Genomic DNA, 13,895 nt, shown 5'->3' with positions numbered 1-13,895 from the left:
CTCAAAAGATTCAAACTTAGACTCTGATGTCTTTACAGGGGATCTATTCCACAAGGTAAAGAAAGGCTATAAAAGGGATCACGTTGAGCAGGTATAGAGGTAATTATGCAGATAAGCAAATTAGACACATTAAATATACTAAATATATTAATTTGAAAGATGTATATATGTATACATGCAAAACAAGGGAAAGCAAAAGGTGGAGACTTTCAGATGATGAATTTTTAAGTATAAATATATACAGTTCTATATTTAAGAGATGAGGAATTATGTTCATTATTTACATTTGACGGATATTTGTCCTCATCTTGTTTGTTGTTAATATGTTTCAGCTGATATACACCCTCCAGCCTTCATCAGGTGTCTTGGAGAAAACAAGATGAGGACAAATATCCGTCAAATGTAAATAAATATATAGATATTCATATTAATAGGTCCAACTTACATAGAATACAAATGTTTCAGTTGGTTCCTTTATACATCAATAATTATTTCAGCTGTATAATACTTCTACACATATACATGTCTATTCTTAACAAATACTGGGAAAAAACTTATCTCCCTTTGACTTATAAACTGAGGCAGTTGGAACTTTTTTTTTTTCCTATTATCAAAATTTACTTTGTAAATCAATGACAGAAAGTGTGGAGAGCTGGGGTAAACATTGTACAGATGTTCTAAGTTCAATTTTTAAAAGTTGACTTTTAAATATTTTACCATTCGATGAGCAGGCAAAATCGTTAGCATGCCAGGTGAAATGCTTGGCAGCATTTCATCTATCTTCATGTTCTGATTTCAAATTTTGCTGAAGTCCACTTTGCCTTTCCTCCTTTTGGAATCAATAAAATAGGTACTAGTTGAGCACTGGAGTTGATGTAATTGACTTACCCCATCCCAAAATTGCTGGCCTTGTGCCAAAATGTGAAAGCAATAATTATATCATTCATTAGTGAGATGATAAAATATGAGCATAATATAAAATATGGAATAAACTTGGCCTTGTGCTGGGTTTATTCCATCCACTGTTCATCTGTGTGACCTTGGACTGACTGATACTACTATATTCACAATGAGCCAACAAAGAAATACCTATGTGGTTGAACTGGTAGAAATAGCAGCCACATCTCCTTCAAACTAAACCCTGCTGTTTAAACAAGAAAATGACACGTAATCCCCTGCTTAATCAGAATTAACTCTGATTAAACTATAATAACTGTCTACTTCAATATTCATGATGACGTGAGACACATTCTCAATACAGATAAACCAAAGAATGCCTTGACATAATACAATACCTCAGTAAAGGTTGAACTCATAAACAAAATTAATCAAAGACTATTTGGTATGAAATTTTTTTAGAAATGGTAAGTGTTGGAAGTATTTTTACACAGTCCTTCCTACCACCAACTGTTCACAATGGTGCCAGTTGTAACAATAATCATTTTCCAGACTATAGTCCTTATTTTGTTTTATGCTAGTTTGTTTCAATCTTCGCTGATTATCTTCAGGTATTCTATTTTGAGTAGAACTAGGTTTCTGTCACCTTCTGTCAAACACATGAATATGAACAGAAAATTCAAGAGAGATTTGATTAACAGCATAGAAAATGACTCATTTTGTTATTCAGGTGGATTGAAGCAAGCAGTTTTTCATGGATGCACAGAATAGAAATTTTGATAAGTAGTAGTAATGATTGAGAGCATTACCTATAACTGGTGGACATTGTTAGACATCAATTATTATTTGCATCACTAATCTGGTAAATACAGAAAAGGTTTTACTTTTCGCAGGAGGTCTAACAAGACAGAAACGTGCCTAGATTTGTTACCAACTTCAAACTAATAAAATATTGTTTCCTTCTCCTCAATGCATAATTATCATAATTAATTAGATTTCTTTCCTAACTTCATGAAGTATGATGGTGGTTGAAACTTCATTTTCATGATTTGAACTTATAATCATTCGTACAAGCACATAATATCTGGAATGTGATAATCAGAACCATGGAACTATAATTCACCAGAAGTATTTGACCAAATGTTAGGTAATAAATGTTGCATGAGGTATATATTTAGAGGAGAACAGAGAAGTCACTATATATTAGTTTTAGACCCTAAAGTCACCTCTTGCCCAATTCCTAACTTTATCACTTCCCTCTCACACTGTCACTACCATTTCCTCCACCACTCCCAAAACTAATTCTTTCTATGACAATAAAAACAACCAAATCTTTCTCCCACCAACTGCTTCAGTTTATCTACAACTCTATTTCATATAATTTAGTTTTGGTAGGAATTTCATATTCCATTTTTTGAAGAGCTATGTCTGAAATATTCCCCCTCCTCTTCCTCACATTAAACTAACATACCATACAACTCTGTGAACTTTTTGTACTTACTTATGGCAGACCATTCCTTGCTTCCTCTGGATTCCACTGTTTCACTTGGTCCATTAATAACGGACACCACCACTGCTAATGCCATTGCCACCGCCATCATCATCATGCTACTATTGTTTATGTCTTTATTGAGAATTAGTTTTGAATGGGAAATAGTTTCAACAGGTGCTTGATTTATTGGTAAATCTTTGCTGCAACAAAAAATTCTGTAACACCATCCTAGTACCTGTTGGCTTCCTGGAATTTCAGACTCCTTAGATAAGGAAAGAAATGGTTAACATCAAAGGCAAAGATAAAAATTTATTGCAAGACAATTATAAAAACCAACTCATTCTTAATCTCATGTTCCAAACACATTGTTTAGAGATAAATAAACAGAGAGGGTGTGTATGGTGTATCTGTGTATTCCACAGAGGAGTGTAGAGCACCTGTTGACAAGTCTGATATGCATGATTGATCTTTGCTTCTAGAATTTTATTTCACTTTCCTTGTTCCTGTAATTTTTCACTCATGATTAACAGGTTCATCCACATGGCTGGCTTGTTCTTGATACACTATCTATCTATCTATAAAATGTATTAAGAAGTCAGCCATGTGCAGACACACACATTGATATTGTATGATTGTCCTTCATAGGGATTCTAATCTTGGTAAAGGTAATACTTGTTTAAGGATTTCTAGTTTATAAAGATTTTGTTGAACACACACACACACACACACAAATATATAATTTAATTATAGCTCAGAAGCTACATAAATGACTCAAAAATTGAGTTTCATACAAACACAATTATTAAACTGCAAATTCAGTTGCATACAGCTTCAAAGTGGGATTGAACTTGAGACCTTAATTGTGAAATAAATTTTATAATCATTTTATGATATGAGTGTATAAATGTTAACTGAGCAGACCAATGTTCAAAGGTACCTCACCTTGTTGAGTCATGTAAATGTAAATGTCTGTCTGTCTATATATAATATATAACAACAAATATGTACAAAGAAAATCATATCTTTATTTTAGATCACAGCTTAAAAATCCAACAATTGTTTCAATTGCATTAACATACACACACATTATCAAAGTAATCCAAATTGCTGCAATTCCAATTGAACATCTGAAAAAATTTTAGCTGTTAATAAATGCTATATGTATATATATATATATCTATAATAAAGGTTAAGAAGGGTATTGGAGTCAACCAAACCCTAAAGATACAGGTAATACCGAGTAAGTGCTGTATACCGACTAATTTTTGCCCCTGTCATTGTAGCAACATGAGTGGGGAATATAACATAGGTTGTGTATTAGCGTGTGTATGTATAAAGAAAGAAAAGGATAAAGAGACCAATGGCAAAGTTAGAATTATATTTTATGTATAAAGTCTTACAGCTGTTTCAGGGAAAATCCAATATATCCCTTCACCGGAGACGGTAATAGTAGAGGAATAGATTATTGCATCTATAAGAGGAGAGTTGTAGTAAGACGTGAGAGCGATGCGCAGAAGAAAGAACAAAGAAGAAACAGTACTTGGAGTATAGTTCCATTCCAGCAGTAAACATCCATGTAAAGAATCCTTGTGGGTATTTTCCGGAGATAATTGTAGTAGCAAAGGTGGATATATATCATATCGTATTCAGAGTATTCTGTGTGTTGTTTACTCAAAGGATAGCCCGAATCGAGTGAGAGATGTGTGTAGGATTAATAGGTCAAGCCTTAAGACAGGAAGGAAGGGGGGAAAGAAGTAATTCAAGTGAGAAATATGGTAGATAGTAGTAAGCAGTGGTACGGTCAGTTATACTAACAAGAAGGAAAGAAGAAGGAGAGGGAGCAAAAGGAAGAATGTGGGGGTGGAAGCATAAGTTTAGTAAAGAAAGAAGGAATGTGGGGAGGTAATGTGGAGAGGTATTTATAATTGTGTATAGTGTCAGGCTATGAAGGAACCTGTAGGTGGTAATGGTGTTGGTGGCTTTCGAAGAACAGTATAAAGAAAGGAAGTAAAATAAGAGAATAGAGTTAGTAGTGATATATTCTAAAAATAGAGTTAAACCTATTCTAAAGATGGTAGAAGGGGGACCAAGTTTGCTAATTCGAGTTGGTTACCTATAGGGAGTTGTATGAGTATGTTGTGTGGTCATTTGTGCATTTGTGTCTGTGATAGAATTTGAATGTATGGAAAAAACGGTGATTACAGGTGCTAAGTGCTTCGTTATATCGATTAAGTAGAGTGGGAGAATTGTATTTTAAAATATGGAACGCCTCCTTTAAGCAAAGCTTGCAATTAGAGCGCTGGCCCTGGTATGGAATTCCAGAGTCCAGAATGGACCATTTTATAGTATACTGGGTATTTGTGTTTTTGAGGTGGTGAATGTGGTTGGCTAGTGTTGTAGATTTGCTGTGTTTGTCATATCTAAAAGAGTGAAGGTGGGCTGCATAGCGTTGCTTGAAATTCTTAGTTGAACCTATGTATGCAGTTGTAGAGTTATGTAGCAGATTGGTTACAGTGCATTTATATATTACGTTATATCTTACGCAATGCGTTTTATTGCGGGCAGATTGTCCCGGAGCGATAGTTACAAATAGATGAAACTTGGGGGTTGTGTTCTGTGGTGGATGAGGCAACATTGTTGGAGGATGTAGAAGAATCTAGATCAATGGAATTATTACTGTTATAGTTATTATTCCCTCCATTGTTATTATTATAGGATATGGTAGTATTATTACCGGGTATACTAGTGGGCTGGGATCTATTATAGTCGTGTTCAAGTGCACGAGTGTCAGTGTTAGATGCACGTATATGAATGCCTATGTTGGGTATATGCATGCACTGAGTGCTAGTATTACCATAGTTATAGTTGTGTGAGTTTTGATAATAGAGTGAGAGTTTGTTTATTAGAAGTCGCTATAATAGATTCGAAGTTAGGTGTGGTTGAATAAGATAATTTCAAAGTGGATCTGTTAAATATAGAATGGTATTTATGCTGTCGGGGGAAGTTAGAGTCAAGTATTTTGAAGAAAGATTTAGCTAAGTTCCTAGTGTTAAGTGAGAATGGAGGGGTGTACCACAGTATAGAGTGGCCACCACTTTTTTGGGGGGTTCTGTGTACTTTGTAATCTAAGTATTTAGGTGGAGAGGAGTTGTCCACATTTTTGGTGTTGCTAATTGCTTTATTTATCTTAGATTTATCCTTAGTGTTATAAGTGTGTTTGTGGGGTCTGTTGGAAAATGTGGGTGGTTGGTTGCGGTTGTGATGATTGGTATGTCTTTGGGATGTGATTTGGGATATAAGTTGTTTAAGTTTGGTGTTATGGATGTATTTTATTTGTTAGGAGAAACTACTAGCGGCGAGAGCTTGATTGTAGTATGGAGCGTGATTGTTGAAGATTTCCTCAGAAGAGGATAGATCAGATATGCGTGTTGAAATACCCATGACTATGTTATCGAAAGTAGATCTGTGGTGATTGGAGTGAACATTGAGGTATTTCAGGTATTGGTTAGGTTTATGATAGGGGGAGTATTGTGAGTTTGATAAGTTTAGAGTAACGTCTACAAAATTAGCTGTTTTATATGCGTTTTCAAATGTGATGGATAGATTTAGATTAGAGAAGAATTTGTGTAGATCTTTTCTAGTCCTTTCCAGAGAAGATTTATTAATGGCCTTGGTAAGTAATAAGGCGTCGTCCCTATATAGACCTCCGTGGATATTAGGGAAATGTGAGCGCAATTGGTGAAGTATATACAACCCAACTAAATCAGTGGCCTGAGCGGAATCGGATGATCCCATGGTTACATCGAATAAGTTGTTACAGTTATTATTATGTTGGTTAGCTCGGCACCAGAGTTTGTTTTCAAAGGATATAAGTGTTTTGCGTGCATTAAGTATTATGTTGATTTCTAGTGGGGTTATGCTAGTAAAATTCCTAGCAAAAAGAATAGCCTTATTTAGAAGTTTAGGAGAGATAGAGGAATAGTAGTTGTTTATATCAAATTGCAGGAATGAAAAAGAGTTTTTGTTATCCAAGGTGTGAAACCATGTAATGACCTCCCCAATATGGTACCATAGATTAGCGTTTAATTTCTCTTTGACAACAGGTATTATTTTGTCCAGAATGTTTTTGCTGACTCTTCCGAGGTCGGATTTGGTAGGGCATATTAGGCGTATAGATGGTTTTGTGATAAAATCCTTCTTATGATCCTTGAGGTGCTGGGCAGTATGGTTCTGTTCTGTCGTCCACGTGTAGTTTCCTCATGAATTTGCAGTGGATAGTGTTGATGTCATTTAAAGCAGATGTTGATGCTAGCTTGTAGGATCGGTTGAGCTCGTTTCTAATGAATTTAATGTACTCCTCTATGGTAATGGGATACATATTTCCTGTTTTATCAGAAAATATGTGTAATTTGGGGGAATTAGTAAACCTTTTTATAGTATGTGATAGTCTTTTTTGAAAGGGGGATTTGTATTTTGAGAATTTAATACTTTTGATTAAATCGATCATATCCGCTTGGAATTTTTTTGAGATGTGGATTGTGTGGAGGATTCTTATACGATGTGAGGTTGAATTTGTTGTTTCCTGAGTAATTCCTATACTTTTGGTTATCGTGGAAGAGAGCCTTCCATCTCATTCTTCGGATGAGGTCCTTAGTTTTAGCAAGAAGGAGTATAGTGAAAGTTTTTTGTGAAGGAATAGGAGTGTCTTTAAGGGAACTCTTTATCCATTATTTAAGTGTTACCTGTTATAAGTGCTAATAATAGCAAATGATAAAGGTTATGAAGGGTATTGGAGTCAACCAAACCCTAAAGATACAGGTATATATATATATATATATATATATATATATATATACACACATATGTATGTGTGCATGTGTGTGTATATATGTTAATGCAATTGAAACAATTGGATTTTTATGGTGTGATCTGAAATAATGATATGATTTTCTTCATACGTATTATTTGTTGTTGTTAAATACTCTGAATTTCTTAAAATTCCACAAAAGAATTGTTGGATTAACTTGCCATGCATGAAAATTTACTTGGGATTTGTATTCTACTTACATTTGCTGGTATCTGATTGTTGGAAATTTAACCTTGTTCCTTTATACTGATTGCTTAATTGATATCTGCCAGGATTTTTTAATCCCATTTTTTTCTTTTATACACACATACATACATACACACACACACACACACACACATATATATATATATATATATATATGTGTGTGTGTGTGTGTGTGTGTGTATATACGATAAGAATATAGTGATAAATTATCTAGGTGGGTACCATAAGAGCTCTGAGGTATATTCCATGTTCTGGCTAAACATATCAAGTAGTAAGAAGCACCAAATATTGCTTACAGTGAGTAATCCTACAGTAATTCTTCTGATGGGTAAATTCCAGTTTGCTTCTTTGGATTATGAATATTTTTGGGAGTGTAAATCTAAAACAATACAAAGAATACAGAAACTGGTACATCTTCAAATTCTTCTTTTAATTTAACAGTCAATTATACAGTATAATTAAATAGTTAAAATGAGTCCGCTTCAGACCTTGCTTTTGGAAAGACCATGAATAAAGGTGCACAGCAGAATATTGCTGGGTGTATTTGCAAATGCACATACTCTATGCAGCAGAAACACATGTCAATCATTTTAACTAAGTATGTTGCAGAATTAACTGTTAACTTCAAAGAAAAATTAGAAAATGTGTCAATCTCTGTATTCTTTCTAATTGTTTTGAATCATCATCATCATCATCATCATCGTTTAACGTCCGCTTTCCATGCTACCATTGGTTGGACGATTTGACTGAGGACTGGTGAAACCGGATGGCAACACCAGGCTCCAATCTAAATTTGGCAGAGTTTCTGCAGCTGGATATATATATACTACACTCTCTGAGTGGTTGGCGTTAGGAAGGGCATCCAGCTGTAGAAACTCTGCCAAATTTAGATTGGAGCCTGGTGTTGCCATCCGGTTTCACCAGTCCTCAGTCAAATCGTCCAACCCATGCTAGCATGGAATGCCTTTAACAGTTGAAATATATCAGAAACATGTTTTAACTAACCTAATATTCATATATATATGTAACGGTTATAGAATTGAACGATGAAGATCATTTTTTATAAGAAAATATTTATTTATGCTGTTACATTCTATGTTGCCATACCACGACGGGTAGGCCAGTGTAATAGTATATAAAATATGCAAGGATGAGAATGTAGGCCTGTATCTGTATGTTCCTTCTTTTATAGCAGTAATTGTATAGAGGGAGAGATGGTAGGGTTATAATGTGGGCGCCGTTGTCTGACAGTGGCTGACAGTAAAGTTATTTCTCCCTCTGCCAAGTTGTAGCTGATCAGCCAGGCATCTTTCTCCATGAGACGTCAAGTGACCACTGGTCACTAGAAAGAGAAAAGAGGAAGTTTTCTTGGAGTGTCCTGTTTATATAGCCATGAAGCAGGGCAGTGACTGCAAAGGATTTAGCTTGTTTACCTCAATTCTAGATGGAGCAGAAGAGGTCAGAAAAGGGTTAAGTGGTGGAGACTGGTTCGGCCTAGCTATTCAAATATGGGTAAAGTGGATCGAATCCACTTCACGCCTGCCAGGTTCCTATATCACTCTCCTCGCCAGTAAGCTTCCTGGGAGGGAAGCGAACGAAGAAGGGAAACAAAGAAATGTATGATAAATGCCCAGGAATGATTGAGGAGAAATTTTGCATATCAGGAGTACAGCAAAAGGGCGCGTGTGTGCGCGTGAGGGCGTATACAGGAGTGCGGTGGCACGTTTCAAAATTGATATGAAAGATCTTCCTGCAGGGTTGCAGTGTGTGAAATGCTTTGGAGGTGAAATGCCCGAAGTGAAATGCGTCTGGTGCTGTTGCCGTGGTTAATTGCTGAGTTAGCAGGGACGACAGTGTAAACATGCTGAAGTGATGCGCGAGACAGATCATTTTCTCTGTTAATTACGTGACCAAACAAGGGTCTAACGGAGGGAAATTATGTCTAAACATAAGCGCAGAGCATGTGTAAACAGGCGAGAAAGGTATGTGTGGTGCATGAATGTGACAGAGTTAGTATTCTTGTGTGTTTATGGATCATGTGTGCAGATGCGTGTGCCAGGCCAGGCACTGAGGAAAAGGTGCATGCGGGTGTGTGTGCAACAATACAACCATTTCAAAGCAAACGAGAAGAAAAAGAATATGGATCAAATTGAGACGGCATGCAGACAAAAAATTCAGGTTATGAATAAATGTTCTGTTCACGATGAAAATGTTCAGTTCATGAATAAAATGTTCAGTTCATGAATAAAATGTTCAGTTGAAAGAAAAAAGAATATAAATAAATTTTGTAGCAGTTCGTGTGGAAATTAAAGCATTGGTGCCTGTAAATCACTCACCTGGAATTTTTTTGAAATAGCAAACTTGTATGTATTTTGCTGGCCAGCGGACTCTTTGTCCGCTTCTTGTTCGAGGGTGCTGTGAGGACGTTGAAGTACTTGCAGGAGGTGTTGACGAAACTGTGTCGGTTTGGTTCGGAGTGGACGATGCTGCGGAGAATTCGGGTTCGATGATAGCTTTCTTAAGTCGATCAATATTAATAGTATTTGGCTTGCCATTTCTGTCAACAAGGAAGTATTTTTCCTTTCTCTGTAGTACTCTGTAGGGTCCAGAATACGGTGGACGGATTTGCGATGGTATTCCATCGTTCCGGATAAAAACGTGCGTCCATTGGTTAATGTCTGAGGGAATATAAGTGTCGGTTTTCTGCAAACAGGGTGCGTTAGGTGAGAGATGGGACATATGTGCGCGTAGACGATGTACATAAAATGTAGGATCAGGAATATCCCTTGGAGGAACTGGAGCAATCATTTGCCCAGGCAGGGCCAGAGTGGTGCCGTAAACTAACTCAGCCGGAGAGTGACCGATGTCATCCTTAACAGATATACGGATACCGAGCAGAATAAGAGGAAGGAATTCCATCCAGTTGGTTCTTTCTGGACATGCACGTATGGCTGCTTTTAATTGCCTGTGGAATCTCTCTATCATGCCGTTTGCTGCTGGGTGATACGCTGTTGTGCGGCAGTGCTTGGAACCGATCAGGCGCGTGAGTTCATTGAAAAGGCGCGAATCGAATTGCCGTCCTCTGTCTGTCATGATGGTCGCGGGGACACCAAAGCGCGATACCCAGTGTGATATCAACGCTTTAGCGACGGTTTCCGCTGAAATATCGGACAGAGGGAAAACCTCGGGCCATCGAGAAAAGCGGTCGATGCAGGTTAAGAGGTGCGTATAGTTTTGAGAGGGTGGTAGAGGTCCGACTATATTCAAGTGGATGTGTTGAAAACGTGCGTCCGGTGTTGTGAAAGTGCCGAGAGGTGATTTTACATGTTACTGTATTTTCGCCTTTTGGCAGGCAGCGCAACTCTCAACCCAAGCGCGAATGTCCTTGTTAACGTTTGTCCACACAAAACGAGTTCTTATTATCTTCTGTGTGGCATGAATGCCGGGGTGCGATAGGCAGTGAAGGGCAGTGAAAACACTTCGTCAGTGTTGTTCGGGGACGTAAGGACGTTCATGGCCAGTGGATGTATCACACCATATATGAGAGGTAGAAGAAGATAATGGTAACAGCTGGAATTTGAGGGGCGACGAATTCCGTAGCCTACTAAGCTCTTCGTCGTTTTCCTGATCTGCCGCGATCAGCTCGAGATCGATTGTCTCCGGGGCGTGCAGAGCGTTAAGGTGGACGCGTGAAAGCGCGTCTGCTGCTGTGTTGTTAGCTCCTTTGATATGTTGAATATCTGTGGAATATTGGGCGATGAAGTCGAGGTGACGGACTTCTCTAGGAGAATGGCAGTCGGGTTTCTTCCTGAATGCATATACCAGCGGCTTATGGTCCGTGTAAATGCTGAAAACGGATCCTTCTAACATATGGTGGAAGTGTTTTACGGACAGATACGCAGCCAGTAGCTCACGTCCAAAAGTACTATATTTCATCTGCGCAGGTTGAAGTCGCTTAGAGAAAAACGATAATGGTTGCCACATACCATTAACAAACTGCTGAAGGACACCTCCGACTCCGGACATGGACGCGTCAACTAGTAAACTGAGTGGGGCACCTGGTTTGGGGTAGACTAGCATCATGGCCCTAGCTAGTATATCTTTTAGTTTATTAAAAGAGGCCAGCTCTTCGTCGCTTAACGTTATGGCCTGTCTCTTCTTTGTTTTGTTGCGCAGTACATCGGTAAGTGGCTGAGCCACCTCGGCGCAGTGTGGTAGGAAACGCCGATAGAAGTTAATCAGAACCAAATATTCACGTAGTTTCCGAAGTGAAGTAGGAATGGGGAAATTGACTATCGCCTCCACCTTGTTGGGTAGGGGCTGGATTCCGTCCTTGTCAATGGTATGGCCGAGGAAAGATAGAGACGAGACACCAAAAATACACTTACTTGTGTTGATTACGTTGCCGTAGTCATTTAACCGCTGAAATACTTGCTCTAAATGTCTTTCATGTTCGGCTTCAGATTTACTAGCTACCAATATATCGTCGATGTATGCATAAACGAAAGGTAAGTCCCTAGTTACGGTATCCATAAAACGCAGGAATGTCTGCGCTGCGTTACGGAGACCGAAAGGCATCCGCAAAAACTCGAATAGTCCGAAAGGCGTGGAAATTGCCGTTTTAGGAACATCGGCGGGTTCGACGGGTATCTGATTATAGGCCCTCACTAGGTCGATTTTTGAAAAAATTTGTGCTTCGTTAAGCGAAGCAGAAAAATCCTGCAAGTACGGAATTGGATAAGTATCGGCCACTGTAGCCTTGTTGAGGGCTCTGAAGTCTCCGCATGGACGCCAGCCGTTCGTCTCTTTCTTAGGTACCAAATGTAGCGGGCTGGACCAACTGCTGCTGGATGGTTGAATTATCCCCAGATTTAACATATGTTGAAATTCTTCTTTAGTGACCCGCAGGCGGTCTGGAGGCAACAGGTGGTCCGGTGGTTTCAATATGGTGCATAATCACGTGCTTGACGTCCTTGTGTTTAAATAGTGGTCGGGTGATGTCCGGATATTTACGGAGGAGTGCTTCGAATCGGCTGGTCTCTTTCCGTAACATGACTGGACCTACTGTGGACATACGTGCGGTTATACCGCGTACAGTGAGGTCGGTAGTTGTATCAACGAGTCTACGTTTTTTGACGTCGACCAGGAGGCTGAAGTGGTGTAAAAAATCAGCACCTATAATAGGAGTGGGTAATTTTGCCACAACGAAAATCCACTGAAAAGCGCGACGAAGGCCTAAATTTAGTGTGAGGGATTGCTCGCCAAAAGTTTGAATAGGGGATTGATTCACAACCTGAAGAAAGGTTGGCATTTGTTTCCTATGTCCCGAGGTTAGTGAGACGGGGATGATGCTAACTTCAGCTCCAGTGTCCATGAGAAAACGGGTACCTGTAGTATGGTCCATAATGAAGAAAAGGCGACTTTGTTTACCTGCGCCAGGAGCGACCGTCGCCCCTACAACCTGGCTTGCTCGTTTCCCGGGCCAGCAGGAGTATGTCTGTGGAAAGAACAGGGTTGATTGCAGGAAAACGCGTTTTTGCCGTATTTCCTGTGGAAATAGCAAAACCGAGGAAACCGCCGGTTGACGCTAGGGCTCCTTGAACGTCTTCTATGAAAGCGTCGGGGTTGGTTGTTCTTGTGCGGTGAGCGGCTGCGACATTTCAGCTCTTGCAATTGTGCTGCGAGTGTCTGAATCTGTGCTGCCTGTTGAGTCAGGAGTGCACGTACTTCCAGCATTTCCGATGAATCCGAAGAAGTAGCAAAAGGATTGGTGGAAGATATTGGCGCCATTGTCGAGAAGGGGCTGGCTGCCTCAGCGATTCGATCTGCTCTCTCGGCCAGTTCATCGGCAGAAGCCGATTCTTTCGTAGATGCCAGTATCACTTGTGTGTTGGCAGGCAGACGTTTCAGGAATATCTGTTTAAATATCCCGTCTGGCAAGGTCTGATCACCTAGCAGTTGTTTCATCCGTCGTAATAGTTGCGACGGAGTTTTATCTCCCAACTCTTCGGAAATTAAGAGTTGGTGTAGCCGCCGTTGCTCCGAGACGGAGGTCCTTTTAATTAGTTCGTTCTTAAAAGTGTCGTAAGACACGGAACCTGGTGGGGCCATAATCAAGTCCCTGACCTCCATCATTATTTCAGGAGAAAGGGCACCGATTAAATGCGTCAGTTTTGCTGCGTCGCTTGTTATCCTATTCGCAGCAAACTGAGCCTCGACGTGGGCGAACCATAAGGCCGGATCAAAAGACCAGAAGGATGGCAATTTCACAGAAATTGTGGCCTGAGGCAGTGCCATGTCTACAGACGAAGAGGTTGCAGGCGTGTCTTGCTCCGGAAAGTGCATATATTATGAAAATGAGTTGGTATTTTCTCTTGGTTTAACGACTGTAGATCTGAAGAATGTAGTTTTTAAGTTCGAATTCAGGAAAAA

The 13,895-nt window shown here is 39.2% G+C and overlaps 2 protein-coding genes across 2 annotated transcripts; both read right to left on the bottom strand.

The window, feature by feature from the left end:
- Window positions 1-12,357: 12,357 nt before the first annotated feature.
- Window positions 12,358-12,867, bottom strand: LOC149132872 (uncharacterized). The gene has a single exon (XM_089361306.1). The coding sequence runs from the start codon at window positions 12,865-12,867 to the stop codon at window positions 12,358-12,360; it is 510 nt and encodes a 169-aa protein (XP_089217432.1).
- A 50-nt stretch (window positions 12,868-12,917) lies between these two features.
- Window positions 12,918-13,808, bottom strand: LOC149132871 (uncharacterized). Its single transcript, XM_089361622.1, has one exon. The coding sequence runs from the start codon at window positions 13,806-13,808 to the stop codon at window positions 12,918-12,920; it is 891 nt and encodes a 296-aa protein (XP_089217748.1).
- Between the last annotated feature and the right edge of the window lie 87 nt (window positions 13,809-13,895).

This window comes from Octopus bimaculoides, chromosome 13, assembly GCF_046866305.1.
Source record: "Octopus bimaculoides isolate indiv1 chromosome 13, ASM4686630v1, whole genome shotgun sequence".
Taxonomy (NCBI): Eukaryota; Metazoa; Mollusca; class Cephalopoda; order Octopoda; family Octopodidae; genus Octopus; species Octopus bimaculoides.
Note: the sequence above shows the minus strand (reverse complement) of the source record. Positions and strands in the feature narration are given on the sequence as shown.